General features: G+C 43.1%; 1 protein-coding gene across 4 annotated transcripts in view; it reads left to right on the forward strand.

Annotated features, from left to right (window-relative positions):
- The first annotated feature begins 4171 nt into the window (after window positions 1-4171).
- The window catches only part of MTAP (methylthioadenosine phosphorylase), an 81633-nt gene continuing 62530 nt past the window's right edge, over window positions 4172-23274 (forward strand). For 2 of the 4 annotated variants that reach the window (XM_054256725.2, XM_054256727.2), the window contains exons 1-4: window positions 4172-4317; window positions 15265-15372; window positions 16517-16575; window positions 17819-17986. In XM_054256725.2, the coding sequence (XP_054112700.1) occupies window positions 4285-4317; window positions 15265-15372; window positions 16517-16575; window positions 17819-17986 (368 nt within the window). In that variant the 5' untranslated portion in view covers window positions 4172-4284. The remainder of the gene's footprint in view (window positions 4318-15264; window positions 15373-16516; window positions 16576-17818; window positions 17987-23274) is intronic. The other 2 variants (XM_035306696.3, XM_002742974.7) reach the window with 1 other exon arrangement.

Here is a 23274-nt window from a genome sequence, read left to right on the forward strand (position 1 = left end):
AAATTATCTAGAGGCCCCATTCTTAACACCTCTCTTCCAGGCCCATGTCTCCATTCTAATAGAGGACTATGATTTCTGTCAGAGTTTCTGATCCCATTCCTCTGGGATCTTGCACCATTAGTCATAACTCTCTATTAGTGTCTTCCACTTTTTTATTTTTGTGAAATTCTTTTCACCTGCTTACAAACATGCTTAAAAATCTCTCATTAGTAAAAGAAAAAAAAAAACTACCCCATTGACTACATAACTTCTGCTGTTCATTTCCCAATATCTCCTCCCTTTTCATCCAGACTTTATAAAGGACATGTTTGGCCTTTCCCCCCCTCATCCACAGGCTGTTCACATCCTCTCCAATTTGCCAGAGTTTCTGTTCTTAAGGAAATAGTCCATGTGAGTTTTGTATTGGGTGTTAAAAATATATATATTCCAGGGTAAAATAAGAGTGAGAGCTCTGTGTGTGTGAAGTATTTAAAAGCTATTTGGGTTTTTAATTGTATTAAAAGTCACAAAATTTAAAAACAAGTCTTCCTTAAGCATTTCTGTTCGATTTACAAATCTCGTTATTCTGTTTAGAGTTGAGTATAATGAGAAGTATCACCTTCACTTTTTTATTGATTTCTGGATTAGCTACTTTTGGATTAACATTTCTATATTGAACAGAATAATTTTCCTCAGTACTTTAATTATATTCCATTAAATATTTTAAACAGTTTTTCAAAACTTTGATTCTAAGTTTTAAGCATTTCAAATACCTGACAGGACAAATTTACAATTCCTATAAACAAGATGTTTCCAAGGACTCAGATAATGCTTGAAATAAAATTATTTATATTCAAAAAATATAACAAATCAAAATACCTTAAATAATCTGATAATATACAGAAACTTGGTCAAATTATTTTGGTCTTTCAGCATAAAATCAAACTCAAAATCCATGTACATTTAATACAATTAAAAACCCAAATAGCTTTTAAATACTTCACACACACAGAGTTAGGTGAGTTTCTTAACCCATGACAACTTGCCAGCTTTAATACCTCCAGGTGAGGATGGTTACCAGCCAGATTGGGCCCATTTTGTAGTACCCATCCAGCACAGACACTGGTCGGGGCAGAAATAAAACGATTCGGTGAGAAAGCTGGTATGGTTGGCTGAGGTAATACAGTCCATGCATTTGTGTGAATACTTCCTCTTGAATATTTGATAATTCTGGAATGGTTTGGAGAAGATTTCAAAAATAAAATCTTTAATAAGAGGGAACTGTAGGATACTGAAGAACCATTGCTCAAGACCCAATATACTCAGCTGTTGTTGATACCATTTCAGTACTTTGTTAGCTAGGACCTAGAAGGTGGGAAGACATTGATGACAGATTATCATAAAGGAGGGATGCTGCTGAAACCTTTATATTGTTTCATCATCAGTGTTGTTGTTGCAAGGTGACCTAGATTTTTACAAATATCTTCAGAAAAGCAAGGGTACAGGTTAACAGAGGTGGATTTGTAGGATAAGAACAGATGGGCAGGGCAAAATCTATGTTCATAGATAGACCCTTGAGACTCTCCTTGTCTTGTTGACATAGTAATCAAAAAATGAGACCACTGATTATTGAAAAAAATATCTTCCTTTTATTTTAGGGCTTGTTAAGAAAAAACATGACCCAAAACTTGGAAATAAGGCAAAAACAGTAATACCTACCTTTTCAAAGATACTGTACTAAAGAAAGCACTGTCCTACAAGCCTGCGCAAAGGTCATCTAATGACCTTTGGGTAGCAAGGGGTCATGATTCAGGCGCTACCTTGAGCAGAAAACAGTGGCCCAAGATTTCAGCCAAACAGCTCTCCACCTGTTTTTGAACAACTTTGAACTGAGAATGCTTTTGTACAACCATAAGTAGTTGGAAAAATATCAAAAGTAGAATAATATTTTGTCACATGTGAAGTTTATGTGAAATTCAAACTTTAGAAGACTTTCCTCTTCACAGACATCACATTTTCAAGAGCAAATGTTTGAGCCCTTATCTTCAAGTTATGGCAGAAAATTTTCTCCAAAAGTCCAGCCTGGTCCTCCCCCAAGTTTCCAACTCCTATGCCTCGGGATATTTTATGCTTACAGGGTCTAACTTAGTTACAGTGTCTAAGTTTTAGCAGAGACGCAGTGCTGAGTAGAAACTGAACTTGCTAGTCATATCAAGGCACTTAAGTTGGCTAGGATCCCCTACTTAGGTAGCGGCCATAAAGCCCAGGGCATCCCTGTGCCCTCAATGGTTCATTTCTGAGTGGTGGGCTTCCTGCTCCTCAACCGAGCAATCAGCAGAAAGGCCTCTAGAAAGCTACATTCTCTTCATCCAAGGGCTCCCAGTCTCCTATTCCTCAAAGGAGCACCCGGATTCTACTTCTATTCTTCTTTTGCCATTTCATTTTATAACGTAAAAGAAATAGATGGTTGAGGCCGGGCGTGGTGGCTCACGCCTGTTATCCCAGCACTTTGGGAGGCCGAGGCGGGTGGATCACGAGGTCAAGAGACCGAGACCATCTTGGTCAACATGGTGAAACTCCGTCTCTACTAAAAATACAAAAAATTAGCTGGGCATGGTGGCGCACGCCTGTAATCCCAGCAACTCGGGAGGCTGAGGCGGGAGAATTGCCTGAACCCAGGAGACGGAGGTTGCGGTGAGCCGAAATCGCGCCTTTGCACTCCAGCCTGGGTAACAAGAGAACAAGAGCGAAACTCCGTCTCAAAAAAAAAAAAAAAAAAGAAAGAAAGAAAGAAAAAAGAAATAGATGGTTGTAACAGAATAAAGAAAATTTTACATTGCGAGAAAATTTAGACCTAAAGCATATAGTAATGAGAGGACAAAAGTCTATACTATTTAAGTAAACAGGTGCTATGAGCAATTTCCAGGCTAACATCACACTGGTATTTTGAATTAAACTGTACTTGTGTTTAGTCCGTGTTTTGTTGCTATAAGGAAAGAGGAAAGCATCTCCTTTCTTGGCCCTCCTCCCATCTCCAAGCTAATTTGCAGCATTTCTATATCTCAGACTCCCCCCTTAAGATCCTTGCCACCCATTATTTTGGTCTCATAGTGCTTAATCCGTCCAGTAAGGTTAAATTGGATTATCCCAGTAGGAAAGGGATGGGGGCTTTGAGAATGAGGGATTATCCCTCTAAAGGGCTGATGGTGTGTGTGTGTGTGTGTGTGTGTGTGTGTGTGAGAGAGAGAGAGAGAGAGAGGGAGAGAGAGAGAGAGAGATTATTCCTCTAAAGGGCTGATGGTGTGTGTGTGTTTGTGTGTGTGTCTGTGTGTGAGAGAGAGAGAGATTATCCCTCTAAAAGGCTAGTGTGTGTGAGAGATTATCCTTCTAAAGGGAGTGTGTGTGTGTCCTGCTACTGTTTAATGATGGAGACCCTAATCTGGACCCTGAATCCAGGTGTATTGGATGCCGCTGCGGTGTAGAAAGGATTAACGATGCCCCCTGCCGGGTTAGAGCAGGAGTTGGCGCAGGGTCTCAACCCCTTAAGAGCCGCCCCTCAAACTGAAAATTAGTAAATCGTAATTCGTAAACCAGAAAGATTATAACAGTTGTTCTGCGTATTTCCCTTTCGTCATCCCAGTGCCTTGGGTCAAGTCCATTCCAGCTCTGTCCTCTAGGAATGAAGGAAATGCGCAAACCCGCGGTGGGTTCGCAGCCGAAGGGAGGGCAAACCACGTCCCCGCGACCGCCGCCCCGCGTTAACTGCCCCAGAGACTCTCAGGGGCCCGCCGGTTCCTTCCTGATGAGGATTCTCCCTCCAGCGAGAACTTCTGGAACGCCGCGGGGCCTGATTTTGCAGCCGAGGCCTCCGACGCCGCTAATATTGGGCCAAGCAGAGAGAGCTGCTCTTCCTTATAGGGTTTTTGTGAAAGTTAAGTGGGCCAATTAAAGTGCAGACATACAGTCTGGAACAATACAGAGCTCCATAAATGTGCTCCATTATGGTCATTATCCGTTAGTTGTAACAGCGGATGAATAAAAACAACACAAATCTGGAGAACCGGAAAGGTCTGCAAAAGGGGCGGAACGCGGGAACTTCGATTTGGGGAAGGGGTGGCGGCGGAGATCCCACACAAGCAGCCAATCCAGCTGTCCCGGGGAGGAAGAGGAGGAGCCAGGGCCCGCCCCGGGTCTCCGCACTGCTGACTCCCGCGCTGTGAGGTTGGCACAGCTGCCGCTCTTTGGCTCGCTTGGTTCCCTTAGTCCCGAGTGCTCACCCACTGCAGCTTCCTTTCCCGTGCAGACATGGCTTCAAGCACCACCACCACCGTCGTGAAGGTGAGATGAGCCCTCCCAGCTGCAGCGGTCCGCCCTCTCCGGTGCCTTCTCGCCTCCGCCCCGGGGAACCGCGCCTCGGGGGGCCGTGCGCCCTGCCCTTGCGCCCCTGCAGTGGCCGGGAGGGACGGGGACGCGGCACTCGGGACTCACTTGCCGCGCGAGGAGAGGGTATGCTTGCAAACGACCCCCTCACACACACACACCACCTTTTGGCTCATCTGCACCCGCACCCCTTTGAAGAGAGGGGTCGTGGGTGTGAGAAGCTGCGCCCCTGCCGCCACCATTCCCGAGCACCACTCTTTTTCCAAGAAAGGCACCCGGCTGGAGCCAGCAGGTGTCCCAGGTGTCTGGGCGTCTGCAGCTTCTGTGACCGTCTGTCTCTTAGTGCCTTGAGGGACTTCAGTTTCCGCTCTCTGACTCCGCTCGCTGCCTGAGGCCCACGTGGGAGAACTGCTTACTTGCTCTTTTGCTTGCTTCCGGCTTCTTTTTCCTCTAAACCTGGGCCTTCTCCGTTCTGAAGTTTTTCCCAGCAGCGTAATGCTCTAGGATTCCAAGACTTTTTAAAAAAACATACAAAAGAAGTACAGGCGTCCCATTTTAGGGCTTCACCATTTGAAGGCCTCTGGCTTGAAACTGCTTTGTTTTGCAGCCTTGCAAGTTGAGTTCGATTTCCCTGTGCCCTAGGCCCTCAGGGGCCTTGATACAAGGGATCATTGTGCGGTGGGAGGCTTTGTGCAGAGGAGGGCACGAGTTCTCAGAGTAGAAGCTGGCTTCCCTGGGGTTTTAAATACTTCTCTCCTGGTTAGTGTCCGGAGAGAGAATTACAGCACATAAAGAAACATTGATAAAACTTAAGAACTTTTTCAGGCAGTTTATTACTGGCTAAGCAACTCAGTTAACTTATTTGACTTTTAGAAATTTTTGGCCTATGGGATAGGAAGGTTGCGGTCTTCTCCAAATCATCTCAGTTCCCTACGCTCGACTGCAGTTTTCCAGGGAGAAGGCGAATCTCTGTGGTCAATGTGTAATCAGCCAGATTAATTTATTAAGCCCTTGAAGGTTTAAATGAGCCCCTTAAAATGAGAGGAATGATGAAGGGTGTTGCAGCCAGAGTTATGTATGAAACTTATGTTGTCATTTTGAAAAGAATCTTACATCCAGCAAATATATATAGAAGGCCTCACCCCTGCCTTCATGTCATGGCAGAAATGGTTTTCGTGAAACTTAGGTACCCACGTATAAACTGAGAACTTTACTGCAGAATTTGCCAGGAGGGCTAAAATTATGTTGTCTGTATTGCACATGGTTGAAGCTTATTAAGTGGTAGTGCTTATAAGGGGGAACTGAGATTAATTTGGAATGATCTTTTCCCCAACAATTATTAAGTTATTGTGTTAGATGTCATTAGGCCACAACTTTTCACCTTCTCCTTATAGGAATACACTTAAAGTGCCACTAAAAACAGAGAGATGGTGATTAATCTGGTTAACATTCCCCCTGCCACACCGTTTCCTTTCAAATTAATACAGTGCATTTAAGTGCAGAATGGGCAATGTGATTCTCAGAGGCCTGATGTAAATATTGAATAATGTGTATTTTTGGTCTTGGCAAGCTTCTGGATATAAAATTAAGAGGTACATATGGTGCTAGGACTGCCTGTTGATTTTTCTTTTAGTTTAGAACAGATGACAGCTTTGCTGTTGAGATTCCATGATGCCAACACCATAGTCCCCAGACTTCTAAGGCAACATTCTATATGGAAAATGTGAGGTGCCAGTGTCCAGAGTAAAACAGGTTAAAACCACGACCTATTCCCAAATTATAGAATTATGGAGCTGGAGTGTTCCTTCAAGACCATCGTATAGCCACACAAAGCCCTTTTGTGAGTGTAAAGTTAAGGCCCAGAAAGGTCAGCTAAGGGGTCCAGAATTACACAGCTGGACCTAAAGAATGACAGAATTGGGCCTAGAGCCCGGCACTCCACCAACTAGATGTGCGGCATTTCTGAAATCTGAAGTGTGATCTCTCTGCCCTGTTTTCTTGTGACTGAATGTACAGTAAAAGATGAGCACTTTATAGAATGTCCGTCTTGAAGAGGGGGGCAGAGTGCATGCATGAAGCAGGCCGCCCTGTATTCCCACACCCAAGTAAGTATTAGGTGTGGGAGGCATGTGTGTGTCTGAGCCCCACTGGTGTCACAGGCAGGTGGTGTGTGTGGTTTGATTCACTGCCATCATTTCATCTGGTCATTTATGAAACAACAGTTCAGTTGGAAGAGGAGGGGCTGCAGCTCAGCTCAAGGTGGTGAGGGGAAGAAAAAACTGTAGGGACAAGAGACCCAGGTTCATATCCCAGTGCCATCACTTCCTCATCAGCAAATAAACCCCTCAGCCTTAGGGTCCTCAGCTGTGAGGCTAGAGTTAGTAATAACTACTTTGAGAGGTTGCTGGATTTAAATACAGTAACGTGTAACACACTTAGCCCAGTTCTAGGTCCTCCTTTAATGTCAGCCCAAGTACTTCTCTTTCTAAAATTGAGATATGAACAGGGGATGGATCTTAAATTTATTCTCAATTTAAGAGGTGCAGTTAGCTCATGCAAGCGAAAGATTCCACTGAGTTTTGGATTGGCAGTATATTTGGCATATCTTTCAAATCTAGCCATCTACTGGTGAATCCAATTCAAAAATATTTATTGAATACCTGCCAGACCCTGGGGATGCATCTTTGAATAAGCGAGGCCTCTATTTTCTTCAAGTTCATATTGTAGTCAGGGTGCAAAACCAACTGGCATGAAAGCAAAACAGCAGTAAGAGTCAGTTGGGTAAGGGGTGTCAGAAAACACTCCTAGGGAGGTAGATATTAAGCTCTGCAGTGGTCTGCCTCCAAAATCTGTATGTTGAAACCTAATCGCCAATGTGATTATATTAGGAGATCGGGCCTTTGGGGGGTGATTAGGTTATAAAGGTAGAGCCCTCGTGAATGGAATAAGTACCCTTACAAAAGAGGCCCTAGAGAGCTGTCTTGGTCCTTCCATTAACTAAGAGGACACCATTTATGAGCCAAACATGGGCCTTCACCAGACAATCTGCTGTGACCTTGGATTTGCCAAGCCTTCAGACTGAGAAATTTCTGCTGTTTATAAGCCACCCAGTCCTAAGATATTTTGTTATAGCAGCTTGAATGGACTTAAACAAGCTGATAGTGTAAATAAGGATAAAGATCCAAGTGAAGACCTGAGGATAGAGATGAGGGTCAGGACAGCAAAAACCAAGGATTCACGAAAGTGAGCTCAATACGGTAGGAATGGAAATCACAGATGCAGAGTGAGAATTGGGTGGATGCAGCTCATAAGGCCATTCTTGTAGACCATGATCAAGAAATTTCATTTTATTTTAAATGTTTTGGAAGCTGTTGAAGGGTTAAAAGCAGGAGGCAGCATTTGATTTACATTTTAAAATGATTACCCTGGCTGCCAAGTACAGAATAGCCTGTGGGGGACAGGGGAGGGGAGAGCTAAGAGATCAGGCCAGAAGTCTTGGTGCTGGTGCTGAAGTCTGGGGTAGGAGCCATGGAGGTGGTGAGGAATAATCAGATTGGGGATAGAATTTGCAGGTAGAGCAGAGAGATGGGTAAGATGTGGAGAGTGCAGGAAGAAGAACAGGATGATTTCTGGTTTTGACCTGGAAAACCAAAAAGATGGTGGTATTGGTGGATCATTTCAGAGTAGGAGGTAAAGGGCCACAAGTGACTCCTTGGAGCCAAGGAGGGTGAGTGTAGGATCCCTTCCTCCCAGATACTGCTGGTTAGGGGGCCAGAGGCTGAGATGCTGAAGGGCCTCTTTGCTGCAGGAGCAGAGTGGGTGGCAGGTTGAGGGAGGGAGAGAGGGAGCCACCTGGAGTGAGAGTAATTGAAACAGTCCTTTTTTTGTGGCTCACTCCAGTGAGAGGTGGTCCAGGCAGAAAGTGAGGATACTACTTGGTGGGGAGCCATGGAGAGAGGCAGCAGGAGCCAGAGGCCATGAGGTTAACACTGCCCCTGTCTGAGAGGACCTTAGGGAGACATTGTCCTGCAGCATTAGCCAAGGGTAGGCAGTATTTGTGACTATATAGAGGGCCGAACCAGTCTTTGGCACCCAGATAGAGGACTTTCTGAAGGGCTCCTGCAGTGTACCATGGCTCCCCTGAGCAGCTTCCCAGCTTTCATTCCAGCAGATTAATAATAAAACTTGGCCAGGCGCAGTGGCTCATGGCTGTAATCCTAGCACTTGGGGGGCTGAGCTTGGTAGATCACTTGAACTCAGGAGTTCGAGACCAGTCTGGGCAGCATAGTGAAGCCCCATCTCTGCAAAAAAATCACAAAAAATTAGCCAGGCATGGTGATGTGCACTTGTAGTCCCAGCTTCTTGGGGGCTGAGACAGGAAAATCACTTGATCCCAGGAGGTTGAGGCTGCAGTAAGTGGAGATTTCACCATTGCACTCCAACCTAGGTGACAAAGTGAGACCCTGTTTCCAAAAAAAAAAAAAACCACATATACAATATATTCTCTTACAGATCTGGAGTCCTCAAATACAAAATGAGTCTTACAAGGCTAAAGTTAGCATGTCTATAGGGCCGATTCCTCTTGGAAAATCCATTTCCGTGCCCTTTTCAGTTTTCTCAATCTATAGATCCAGGAGCTAAATAAACCTCTTTTCTTTATAAATTATCCTGGCTCAGGTATTCTGTTATAGCAGCAGAAAAACAGACTAAGAAAACTGTTATGCTTTAAGAGATTGGGACACAGGCACATACATGGAGAATGCTGCCATCTACAAGCCAAGGAGACTGACCTTAGGAGAAATCAATCCCAGTCTCGCCTTGAAGTTGGACTTCTAGCCTCCAGAACCGTGAGGAGATAAGTTTCTGCTGCTTATGGGGAAAATCCATTCCCTTGCCTTTTTCAGCTTCTGGAGCACTTCTTGGCCCGTGGCCCCGCATCATGTCCCTTTTTCTCTCCCTCTGCTTCTGTTGTTATACCACTTTCTTCCTCATTTGACCTTCTTGCCTCCTTGTGAGTTTATTTAGGTCTCACAGATAATCTGGGATAATCTCCCTATCTCAAGATCCTGGATTTAATCATATTTGAGGTAATATTCCCTGGTTCTGGGAATTAGGATGTAGCTAGCACGTCTTTGGCGCAGGGGCATTATTCAGCTTACCACACTCAGCCCACATTTTAGAAATTTGTGGTTTAGGCCCTAGAGCAGATTGCTCAGTTCTAAGTACACTTTAGAATCAACTGAGGAGCTTCAAAAACAAACTACTCCTTGCCCAACTAATCAGAATCCCTGGGGCCTGGGCTTTGGTGTTGCAAGCTGAAGAGGAGAAATGTCCTGGTATCCAGCAGCTGGCTCAGGAGGGTGGGCAGGTCCTGCTGCTGTTCTATAAGCATAGGAGAGCTCTAAGAAACACAGTATGCGTTAGGGAAAATCCTCCTCTAAAAATACCTGGGCATTGCAGCAGGTGAAGTGTGTCTTCAGGTGTGTCTGCCCTTTAGACTATCTCTTTTCTTTGCAAGGGGAGTTTGGTCAAATAAAAACCATAAATGTTCTGAGCCCGTGGGTCACCCAAGCTTCTCTAACTGAAATGGAGAGTCACTGTATTAGTTCGCAAGGACTGCTATAACAAAGCAATACAGGCTGGGGTAGTAGACGACAGAAATGTTATCTCCTCACCATTCCGGAGGTTAGAAGTCCAAGATCCAGGTGAGATTGAGGTGGATTTCTTGTAAGGTCAGTCTCCTTGGCTTGTAGATGGCAACATTCTCCATTTCTCTTCACATGGTCTTCCCTCTGTATGTGTTTGTATCCCTGCCTCTTATAAGGACAACAGTTTTCTTAGTCTGTTTTCTGTTGCTATAACAAAATACCTGAGACAGGGTAATTTATTAAGAAAAGAGGTTTATTTAAAAGAAACTAAAGGGGAACCAGGGAGGTACAAAAAGGAAACACAAAAAAGAGAGAGACAAACCTTGCTTTGTGACAACCCACTCTTACTGGAATTCATCCAACCCATTGAGAGCAAGAACACCCTCCCCTGGGACCACAGTAATCCCTCAATGTGGGGGTAGATCATTACCACAGCTCACGGCTCAAACTCTTCTTAAAGGTACTACCTCCCAGCATCACTACATTTGGGGTCCAAGCCTCAACAGGAGTTTCGAAGCTGACCACGTTCAAACCATAGCATGAGCTATACTGTATTAGGACCCATCCCAGCGACCTCATTTGATCTTAATTACCTCTTTATAAACTGTCTGCAAATAGTGACATTCTGAGGTACTGAGAGTTGGGACTTCAACATATGAACTTAGGGGAGACACAGTTCCACCCATAACCGTTACCTACAAGGGTGGCTTACAGAGGGGGGTGTCTTGTTAGACATGGAGCCCCCAGCTATTCCTGTGGACCCTATTGCAGGTTTTAACAGTCCTTCCAGCTTGAGACAGTTGACTGCTGTCTCCCATACAGCTAGGCTTCTGGGATTTTGCAAAGCCCTTACAGGCCTCAAAGCCACATCAGCCCAATAATGAGGGCTTCTGTCTGCTGTGCTTGCCAAAATTGTTATGGCAACCAGAGCTAAAAGACTGCAATGCTTAGATCAGGCTATGCCAGCTCCAGCTCTGGTTCACATAACTCATCATGAACTTGCAGCATTCAGAGGCAGCCTGTCTCCCTGGCATGATCTGGTCTCCACTGCTTGGATTCATGGTTTTTTCAGAATGCTGTTATAGAGTGCTGGGTTCCTTACAGCAGTGTGCCCAGACCTCAAAGTGATGATGAATAGTTTCTGAGACTAAGAAGGGTTAGTAAAACCTCTTGCAGCCAGGTACTAGCAGAAATAGACAGAGTAGGGGCTAGTATGCACCCTTTCTGCATTGCTAGAAGTAACCATTCTGACCAGATGAGCTGGTATTTGGATAAATGCTTTCACAGTCTCAGAGAAGTCAGACCCTTGGATTGATTTGCTCTTGAACAAAAAAATTTTTTTTTCACTATGAAAATGCTTTCATTTGGTTGTCTTTAGAACATGTGATGTCAAGACACAAAGAACAGCAAGTGCACATACAGTAAGACATGACTGTCAGAGAACAGACTGTGCATGAATAGAGAGCTCACACCACTTCCACCCTTTACACAGTAACAGAAGGCTCTAGGCCACCTCCTCCTGGGCTCATTCCTCAAAGTCTTTCTTCTCCTCAGCTGTGGCTTCCTGGTACTCAGACACCAGGTCGTTCATGTTACTCTCAGTCTCGGTGAGTGCCCTCTCATCCATGCTCTCACCCGTGTACCAGTACAAGAAAGCCTTGCACCAGAACATGCCTGTGCACTGCTCTGAGATGCACTTGATCGATCCTACATAGCTGTGTAGTTGCCAGTGAAGGTGGCAGACATCTTTAGCCCTCAGTGTGGGAAGTCACAATGTTTTTACATAGTGGGGGACCCAACCAACCATGTAAAACAGCTGTCTGTGACTTTCCACACTGAGGGAATAGCTGCTGTTCATGTTTTGGGCATTAAGCATTTGCCTGTTCACCTCCTTCATGGACATGTGGCCCCTGAACATGGCGGCCGTTAGGTAGCAGCCACGGCAGAGGTTGCAGGCAGCCATCATGTTCTTGGCATCAAACATCTGCCGGGTAGGCTTAGGTACCATCAGGGTCCAGTGCTGGTGGCTGTCCTGGCTGGTCAGCAGGGCAAAGCTAGACACAAAGTGCAGGTGGGGGAATGGGACCATGTTCGCAGCCAGCTTCTGCAAGTCGGCATTGAGTTGGCCAGGGAAGCACAGGCAGATGGTGACCCCCCTCATGGTTGCAGACACCAGGTAGTTCAGGTCACTGTAAGTAGGTGTGGGCAGCTTTAGGTTTCTGAAGCAGATGTCATAGCTTTATTATCACTGCAGAAGTTCTAGTTTTGAGAAGTTTGGTTTGGTGGTTAGCCAGTGGAAAAGTGTGGCATGAGCCACTAGCTTTTAAAATCTGTTAAGGACCTTGATTGACTCCCTGTTTCAGAACTCTGTCTTGTGTAATAAAGAAGTCCTGGCTGGGCAGAAATTCCATCTCAGGTCTTGAACACATTTCCTACACAGTCTAGAGTTAACTGGACTGAGGACTGATGCTTCTGGGCTAGGAGGGCTGGCAAGATCTTGTCATCGTTTCCTAAGGATGGGTGACATCATTGAGAGTCTTCCTTCTGAGGTGATTCACTTATATACCCTGAGTCACTGTTTCTGTGCTTCTTCTGTGACCTTGGTCATGAACTTGACCTCTCTGACCATGTTGTCTCATAACATGGCGAAAAAAACCTTTTCCAATAGGGTGTGATGTTATGAAGGACTCCAGGGTATATTGGGAGATGGCACATCATAGTGGTTAGGTCTGAAAGACCTAGATTTCTATCCCAGGTTTGCTCCTTATGATTTGCCTTTGGGTGAGATTTTTCATTTTTGTGCTTCTCTTTCCTCATTTGTAAAACGGGTAACATTCTATAGGGCCCATTTTATGGTCATGATGATGAAATAAGGTAAGGCTGCTGAAGCACTTAGCACAGTGCCTGTAACATGTCAGTGCTCAGACACAGTTACTTTGTTACTAAGGCAGGTACTGACTTGACTCAAACTTAGAGACTCAAGGGAGTATGACAGAATTGGGCCATCAGTGCTTGGATACTTCATCCCAGTTGTACTTTGCTGTAGGACCAGCAGGTGGCGACATCGGCCACATCTTGGCCCTGCTGGCCTCCATCTTAGAGGTCCAGTTCCCTGGGATGGCGGGACTCCATTGCTACACTTGTCCCCGTATCCCTCACACAGTGTGGGTTTCCATAAACAGCTGGAGCTAGTTAAGTGACTGGATAGACTTGCCTGCAGATTATTCCAGAACAGTAGCTACTCTTGCTTTCATGTCCAGGGCTACTGCATGTTCCTTGCTGAGGGCTGAGTTGCCACCTACCTAGTGCAGACATCATGCAGCCAGGTGGTGCAGACTCAAGTTTGGGGCTGCTGAGAGTGAGCTCAGGGCCTGTGAATTTCAGCGGTAAACCTGGTTAGCATTTCTCAACAACTGCTACAATGCTGGGAAAGTTCACCTAAACTGAGAGGGTGGCTCCAAACAAAGCAGCTTGATTTGTGTATTTGAGCCTGAGCATCCAGTGTTGAATCCAGAATCTGAGATGGCATGGCTCAGGGAACACCCAGAAAGAGCCAAGTCAAAGTGGTAAGTTAAAAAGCTAGTAGCTGAATCCCCAGGGAGTCGGCCGAGAGTAATTTCAGTGTCAGCAGTTCATATCTGTGTCCCAGGTGAGGACATAGGCTTGATGGTTTCTTATCCTTCTCATGACCTGTGGTGCTTCAGAGGTCCATGGAATGAAGGATAAGGTGGAGAAGCCAGGCTCAGGAAGGATTGGGATTTCCTAAAACTGTATGAATTTTTGTTCTTTTCTATTGAACTGGAATTATTTAAATGTATTGACTTAAGTGAATACTTCTGTTGATTCGAAAACTATAATACTGGTTACCCTTTAACAATAATGTTAGGTTCTGTGACATAAAATATGTTAACCTGCTGTGATTTTAATAATTACCTCCACAAGATGGCGCCAACATCAAAGCCTGGCTTTGCCACTTAAGGAATTCGTGGCGGACAGTCCCAAATTACAAAATCATGTCATGTGTAACAGGCACAGTTCTTCAGTTAAAAACCTCACCAAATAGTCCTTATTTTCTTGTTTGTTTGTTTTCAGGAAACTGAGCCAGAAAGGTAACCATTTTTTATGTGTTGATGGGACTCAGCTTGTGTAACCTGACCTGAAAATTATTTAATTCATGTTCACTGAATTCTTAAATCTGGAATTTTTTCTTGAAGCCTGCTTTTTATTTAGTTACTCAAGTGACAATAGATGTAAAGCTTTTCAATGAAGACTAACAATGCTCAGGTGACCTTGCATTAATTAGGTTTTAGTAGTGTCGTGTCTTTAGCTTTGCACTATTTACTTTCTCCTTTAGGAAGTACCAGCCCAAGGAAATTACCTAATGATTTGTTACTTAATTTTTAGTTTTAACCGTTTAGTTAATAATTATTTTTGTAATTGTTGTTGTTTCTATTTTTTAATCATCAAATTAGATCAACTCTCAGAGGGTAATGCGAGGTTTCTTTAACTCAGACAAAGATTTTCAAGATAATCTCTGAGAAATGCAACACAATGCATGAACTTAAAAAAACTTATAACTACCTTTTGAACTACTTATTTTTAGTTACATAAATCTATTTACTAATATATGGGTATGCTATATATGTAGTTACAGTATATAAATATGAATTTGCATACATATATGAATGATCGATTTCATGAATATATATGAGGATAACTTTTCATGCTATTTCAGTCTCCTCTGTCTGCATTCTCTCCTAGTTTTGTGATTCTAATGGCGCAGGAAACATAACCTCTCATTTCTTTATCAAATAGAATATGAGGAGAAATAATTACCAGATGTTCAGCAGTCTTCTGAACATTCTTTACTCCATAGTCCATTTGGTAGAGAAATAAAATTGATCAAAAAGTACTTTCCACTACCATATTTGACTACTTTTAAGTTTGATTTTCTACGCCGAGTTGGTTAAAGTACCTCTCTGTGCTGACTCATAAGTCAGTCAGAAGTAAATGTGATAGAGTCCAAAAAGGTGGCCTTTTGGCTCTTTTTAGAGTATAGAAATGGGCCTTCAAATATTTGTTGATTTTTATAGAAGACTTTCAAATATTTGTTGATTTTTCAGTAATTTTCAGATTTTAAAAAGATAACTAGGCCTTGGCAGAATGGAGAAGAGCATATGAATAAATGAGTTTGCTTAAATTTTTTTTTCTAATAAAAAATTACCAAATACAATAATCTTCTCTTTTTCTCTCTTAGATTGGAATAATTGGTGGAACAGGCCTGGATGATCCAGAAATTTTAGAAGGAAGAACTGAAAAATATGTGGATACTCCATTTGGCAAGGTTAATATCCAACTAGAGGAGGCATGTTAGCTTTTTCCTTTCTCCTTGCTGGCTTGATTTTTAAATTAAAGAAAAAAATATTGCTTCTGTTTTGGCGGCCCAGGGTCGTCTGCTCCCAGCAGAGAGGGCCAGTAGTTCTGCCGTTAGGTTCCTTTAGCTGAGAAGGTGTCTGACGGATGCCCCAGACTTTGATGTTTTGAGAAGATGGGTACTGAATATGTAAATCACTTCTCAAAATCTGTTGCTAGAAGGCTGATGCTCATTTCAGGCACAGAAACTGCACTTTTCAAATCTGCATTCAAATCACTGTCTAATTTGGGGCCAATAGGTCACACCACACTAATTTAGGGGACAGGTTGATGACTAATAGGATGAATTATTATAACCAAGTGGTATTTTCTGAGCAGGGAGATTGTCCTGGGGAATGAGAACATACGTGATGTTAGTTGAATGGATAACTGAGCTAAAAATAAAACACTCTTCCTTTTGTAGGGGAGGTTGCTTCTTCTCCAAGCACATGTCACTCAACCTAGGCCAGGGTGAGGGTGTCTGCATTCTCCTAATTCCGTATTGCTGCATCCTCTGATCCTTCTGTAAGATCTCTGTATCTGGCTGTCCCAATCAAACCCTCCTTTTAAGCTAAATTCTTACATTGACCTTGTGTCCCCGCAGTCCTGCTGTCATCTTGGCTCATTGTCTTAAACCCCTTGGTTGTAAAGGTCTTTCTAGCCTTCCTTAGCTCAAGTCATTCCATAACTATCTTAGACCTGGTTAACACAAGCAGACATTTCCAGTGCTAAGTTCTTAATATCATGACAGTGGCTTCTTACCCTTTCTGCCTTTCACCCTCACACCTCTTCTTGAACCTGCCCAATAACTTTGACATATCTAAATTTGAGCAGTCTACTGTCAGAGTCCCCTGGGGTACTCGTTACAAATAGATCTGACTAAATGGTACCTACACAGACACCCATGGTAACCTGTGTAACCTGCAGAGGGGTAAGTAATTGATTAAATGATTATATTGATAATCAGATCTTGCCTCTTCTCTAAGTTGTATCCTCAGACTCTTCAGATTCCATGAGTCCTATTGCAGTTGAACAATTTTAATTTACATATCTGTTTTTAAATCTCTGAGTTAATTATCATTTTCCATTGCATGCAGCCATCTGATGCCTTAATTTTGGGGAAGATAAAAAACGTTGATTGCGTCCTCCTTGCAAGGTATGGTTATTTTAAGCTTTTTGGATGTTACTACTAAAAGATAATTTAAATTTAACTTAAATTCTGCAAAGAGTAAAGATGCAAGTATGAGTTTTTATATGTTGGCAGAATCAGAACATCTTATTTACAGTATATCATTTTGGGTTGAGTTATATTGACTTAGAGATCAAAGATCTCATGCCCTTGCCCCTTAGATTGGGAAAGTAGATGAGACGACTAAGATCAAAGCTCTGGTTTTAGTTCTAACTGCAAGAAGAAATGTTTTGATCATTTTCCCCCTTCTTATGAAGATAAAGAAAAACAATGCATCATTAATGACCTCTTGATAGTAGAAGTTATATGTCTCTGGGGAGTGGGCTTAGGGCTCCTGAAGTGGGTTACTTGTGTCTACATTGTTGTTTCCTTAAGGAGGCTGGTGCTGCTCTTTATCACAGGAGGCAAAGTCATTTTTATCCTATAGTTAGAAATTATTCAAGATACATGTACGAGTTCTCTACTGTTATATAACAAATTACCACAAATTTAGCAGCTTAAAAGAACACACGTTGTCTCCCAGTTCCTGTTGGTCAAGAGTCTGGCACGGCTTAGCAGGATGTCTGCTTGGGGTTACACAGGCCCTGCAAGGCATATTCAAGGACTGGGTCCCCAACTGCAGCTTGAGGTCCTTGTTTAAGCCCATGTGGTTATAGGAGAATTTATTTCCTGGAAGTTGCAGGGTGGAGGCCCTTGGCTTCTAGAGGTGGTTCACATTCCCTGCCGTGTGGCCTGCTCCACAGGCCGTTCACTTGACAGCAGCTTGCTTCCTGCCATTAGAATGTGGTGGAGGTGCTAGAAGTCGCCTCCATGGTTAGGCTGTACCTTGAAAGCATGCAGGAGGCCGGCAGGAGAATCTCTCGTGCATGCTTGCAAGGTAGAGCCTAATCATGGAAGTCACTTACAGCATGTTCGCCATTTTCTAATGACTGGATGCAAGTCTCAGATTCACCCACACTTTATACAGCACATGACAGTGGGGACCACACTACGGTCTATCTGTCACCCTACATTTTTGAGACAGAAGTGGCTTTTCAGAATCCAGTGAACCAAAATGTTAATTTTAGTTGGTCACTGGAGTGGGTTCTAGGAGACCCCCTGTGTTAGTCTGTGGTGATTGCTAGAGAATCACTTCTTTTCTAGACTCTAGGAGAAAACAGGTGGTGGTGTGCTCATCACAGGTTGATGATCTTTTTCTCTCCTTCCTTAGGCATGGGAGGCAGCACACCATCATGCCTTCAAAAGTCAACTACCAGGCAAACATCTGGGCTTTGAAGGAAGAGGGATGTACACATGTCATAGTGACCACAGCTTGTGGCTCTTTGAGGGAGGAGATTCAGCCCGGCGATATTGTCATTATTGATCAGTTCATTGACAGGTAAGCAGTCATACAAAATGATTTAGGCTGTTGTAGCTGGTCATTTCCAGCTCAAATGGATACTGTGTGGGAACCAGCAGGGAAACTGGGAGGGCAGGCCCACAGGCTTGCTCGCTGTTTTTGTTTGTTTGTTTGAGATGGTGTCTCACTCTGTTGCCCAGGCTGGAATGCAGTGGCACTTTCTCGGCTCACTGCAGCCTCTACCTCCTGGGTTCAAGCAATTCTTATGTCTCAGCCTTCTATAGCTGGGACTACAGGCTCATGCCACCAAGCCCAGTGAATTTTTGTGTTTTTAGTAGAGACAAGGGTTTTACCATATTGGTCAGGCTGGTCTAGAACTCCCGACCTCAGGAGATCCACCCGTTTCAGCCTCCCAAAGTGCAAAGTGCTGGAATTACAGGTGTGAGCCACCACGCCCCGCCTGCTTTAAGCTTTTCATCATGTTTTTTTGTTTTTTTTAGTTGACAAATGATAAATGTATATATTAACATAACCCCACATATTATCTTTGGAGAACCTTTGATTTTTAACAATTTTGAGATACATAATATATGGCATTAGCTATAATCACCATGCAGTATAATCTCAAAAACTTACTACTCCTGTCTAACTGAAATTTTGTCCTTTGATCAACACCTTCCTGAACCCCAGCCGCTGGTAACTTTTCTACTCTTTACTTCTATGCATTGACTTATTTATATTCCACATATGGGTGAGATTATGCAGTATTTGTCTTTCTGTGGCTGGCTTATTTCACTTAACATAATATATCCTCCAGGTTCACCCATGTTGTGGCAATTGACAGAATTCCCTTCTCTTTTAAGGCTAAATGGTATTCTATTGTGTATATATACCACATTTTCTTATCCGTTCTTCTGTTGATGGACATTTATGTTGCTTCCATATCTTGGCTATTGTGAATAATGCTGCAGGGAGCATAGAAGTGCTGGTATCTTTCTTGACGTAAAATTTCATTTCCTCACGCCTGTAATCCCAGCACTTTGGAAGGCCGAGGCAGGGTGGATCATGAGGTCAAGAGATTTAGACCATCCTGGCCAACACGGTGAAACCCTGTCTCTACTAAAAATACAGAAAAATTAGCTGGGTGTGGTGGCACGTGCCTGTGGTCCCAGCTACTCAGGAGGCTGAGGCGGAAGAATCGCTTGAACCCAGGAGGCGGAGGTTGCAGTGAGCTGAGATTGCGCCACTGCACTCCAGCCTGGTGACAGAGCAAGACTCCATCTCAAAAAAAAAATTTCATTTCCTTATAGACCCTGAGATGGGATTGGATCATGTGGTAGTTGATATTTTTAGTTTTTTTGAGGAATTTAGTAATGGCTATATTAATTTATATTCCTACCAACAGTATAAAAAGTTCCTGTTTTTTTTCACATCCTCATCAACACTCATTATGTTTTGTCATTTTGATAATAGTCATTGTGGCCTGCCACAGTAGTCCATGCCTGTAATCCTAGCACTTCCAGAGGTTGAAGCAAGAGGATTGCCTGAGCCCAGGAGTTTGAGACTAGCTTGGGCAACATAGTGGGACCTTGCCTCTATTAAAAAAAAAAAAAAAAATTAGCCAGGTATGTTTGTATATACCTGTAGTCCCAGCTACTTAGGAGACTTAGGTTGGAGGATCACTTGAGCGTGGGAGGTCAAGGCTGGAGTGATTCATGAATGCACTACTGCACGCCATCCTGGGTGACAGAGCAAAAGGCCATTCAAACAGGTGTGAGGTGGTATCTTATTTTGGTTTTCATTTGCATTTTCCTGATGATTAGTGATGTTGAACATTTTTCATACAGCTTTTGTCCATTTGTATGTCTTCTTTTAAGAAATGTCTATTCAAATCCTTTGCCTGTTTTTTAATCGGGCTGTGTTTTCGGAACTTTCTTTCAGTTAGGTTCCTTATGTATTTTGGATATTAACCCCTTATTGGAGGTGTGGTTTGTAAACATTTTTTCCAGTCTGTAGACTGTCTCTTTATATTATGGGAGTTTTTAAACATATACACAAAAGAATAATAATAATCATGGATTCTTTAAGTTCCTAAATCTTGTTTCAAAAGGACATTTTTTTAAGAGCCTAAATTAATATTTTCTTACTTTTAGATATATAGGAAATTCTCTCCACCTTATTGTCTCATGAACTTTTTTAAAATAGTTGATTTATTCAAATAAGGGTCCATTCATTACGCATGTGGATTTAATAGGCCTTCTAGTCTGGAGGATTCCGCCTTCGTTTTTCGTATTTCTTTTTGTCTTTCAGTGCTTATCCACATTCTGGATTTTACTAATAGTATCCGTAAGTGTCATTTAGTGACTTCTCGTGTCCCCTGTGTTTGCTGTAAACTAGATTTAGCTCTGATCATAACCAGGTTTGAATTCTTGGCAAGGATCTTTCTTTCTGCATCCTGTCAGGAGGCATGTGATGTGTCCAGTTTTGTCTTCCTAATACGATCAATCAGGTGCCAGAGGTGTAGGGTTTTTTTTTTAATTGCACAAGTAATATATATTGTTCCTTTACGCCACCACCCCCCCAAAAAAAGAAAAAACGACAACAATAATAGACCACCAAGTTCTTGGACCTTTTCTGGGTTTAGAAGTAGTTGAATTCGCAGGGGAAAGTGGTGGTCTCTAGGTTAGGGGTCTCCAACCCCTGTGGCTTGTTAGGAACCGGGCTGCATGGCAGAAGGTGAGCCACAGGGCAAGAGTGAGCATGACTGCCTGAGCTCCCCGTCCTGTCAGATCAGCAGCAGCCTTAGATTCTCATAGGAGCAGGAACCCTATTGTGAACTTTGTGTGCAAAGGATCTAGGTTTTGCACTCCTTATGAAAATCCAATGCCTGATGCCCTGAGGTGGAAGAGTTTTATCCTGAAACCATCCCCCGTCCCTCTCTGTGGAAAAATTGTCTTCCGTAAAATTGGTCCCTGGTGCTAAAAAGGTTGCGGGCTACTATACTAGGGCCACCCCTTCCCCCATTCCTGGTAGAAATATTTGCCTCTCAGAATACTCTGGATGAAGACAGAGCCCCCAGGGCTGGGTGGAGATGGGGTGTAGTGCAGAGTTAAATCATCTGAGGCTCCTTCCAGGATCCCCCATCCAATCACCCTGCCTACCACCTCAGTCCATACTGCTCCTCCCATCAGTTCTCTTGGAGCTTTCTGCATTCACAGCCTTTTCCTAGAGCTTCTGCTATGGGAGAGAGAGTTGTCCAGTCCAGGCCACTGTATCTTTTTGCCTTTCCAGGGATTCATTGTAATTTCTGGTCCATCAGAAGCATTCTTGGTTGTTTCCTGACGGAATGAAACTTATGAAATTGCCCATTCTGTAGGTCAGAAATAGTTGAAAATCAGCAGTTTCATGTGGTGCAACTTAATAAATAATAGGGTTAGACTAAAATGATTACATGTCTCTCACCCTGCATTATGTTCTTTTCATTTATTTGTACCTGATACTATATATTTATGACCTGTTTCCCTCTAGAATATAAGCCATGTGAGGTCAGAGGCCCTTTCTATCCTGTTTGCACCATATCACCAACACCCACAACAGTTCCTGGCCTTTCTTTGCTCTGTCAGTATTTTTTGAGGGATTGAACATAGTCATTTGAATAGGGGGCAGGCTGGAGTCTGTGTTTTGGAGACATCTTGATCAAAATCTCAGTAGCTGTCAACATCCATGTGTTTGGAGGTAATAGCTTAAGAAAATGATTATAATATGATTGCCAAATAGAGCAGAATATCAAACTCCATATTCAAGGTGATCCAAATTTATAAAGTATTATAGTTGATACTGTAAAGTGTGAATTGGGCACTGAGCCTTGGGTTAGTTTGTTACTTAAATGGTATAACTATACACTGATGCGTTTCCCAGATTTTGTACTCACGTGTCTTAAATGTAGATGTTTCACATACTGGCTCTTTCAAGAAAGCAGTTAGGTCAGAAGATGGAGACTAGAAAGACAACAGGTATTTCCATCAGATCTGGTTTCATTCTGTCGTAGCACATCTTAGCCAGGTAACCTTAAGATCTTCTAGTATTTGTCTGTTTATGAGCCATATGGATAACCTGCCATCTTAATGTTTCCTTGGAAGTTCAAAGTCTCTAACAAGTGCGTTTTGTGGACTTGCATGTGTTAGTTAACCTGCTCAATAACTGAGTGTCATTATTGAGAGTGTGGGCATACTGACTGGAGGGCGCACTAGTTGACACTACTTTACAACAACAGGAGAAAAGAACCTGTTAAAAGAAGGATGCCCAGCCAAGGATCCTTCTTTTAACAGGTTCTTTTCTCCTGTAATCCCAACACTTTTGGGGGCTGAGGCAGGCAGACCACCTGAGATCAGGAGTTCGAGACCAGCCTGGCCAACATGGTGAAACTCCATCTCTACTAAAAATACAAAAACATTAGCTGGGCGTTATGGCAGGCACTTGTAATCCCAGCTATTTGGGAGACTGAGGCTGGAGAATCGCTTGAACCCAAGAGGCAGAGGTTACACAGTGAGCTGAGATCGCTCCATTGTACTCTAGCCTGGGCAAAAAGAGTGAAACTCCATCTCAAAAAAAAAAAAAAAAGATCCTAGGAGAACATAATTTAGCATGAAATCTCAGTTTTTACATTGATTGCATATTTGCAGTGATAACATTTTGAATATATTAGGTTAGACAAGATTTTAAACTTAATTTTACCTGTTTTACTTTTACCTTTTCAGTGACCACTAGAAATTTTAAAATTACATAGGTAGGTGGCTCATATTATATTACTTTATCTTCTAAGTGCTACTGCCTTTGATTGAGCAGAGTGCCTTCCAGTTAACCAGGCTTGGGCACGTATATGATTCATTATAGGTTTGAATATCTCATAGTAGAAGAAAATCAGAACGTTTTGCCTTGTGGGTAATGCCCTGTATATGTTTTCCTGTTAGCACATTTCTTAGCAAAGTGAATTTTGTTCTGTTGAAACAGGCATCTCCTACCTTCACTTGTTGATGACATCAGACAAAAATAGTGAGTTACAGGCTGTGCCATTTTTAGCTTGGGGTTTCCCAGAGTCATACCTACAGCCTCAAGTTGTTTAATAGAATTGTGACATTCTGTAAAGCCACCCTCCAGAGCAGTTGGGCCAGGAGCATTGAATCAGGTGGAGGTTTCATCTTGACTCTTGGCCCTGGGCAATCCCTTTACCCACAGCGTGTTGGTTCCTTATTCCAGATGGAGGGCTGAATTGCACCATCCCTCTCTCTCTCTTTTTTTTTGAGACAGTCTCGCTCTGTTTTCCAGGC

The sequence above is a fragment of the Callithrix jacchus genome, chromosome 1 (assembly GCF_049354715.1).
Source record: "Callithrix jacchus isolate 240 chromosome 1, calJac240_pri, whole genome shotgun sequence".
Classification (NCBI taxonomy): domain Eukaryota; kingdom Metazoa; phylum Chordata; class Mammalia; order Primates; family Cebidae; genus Callithrix; species Callithrix jacchus.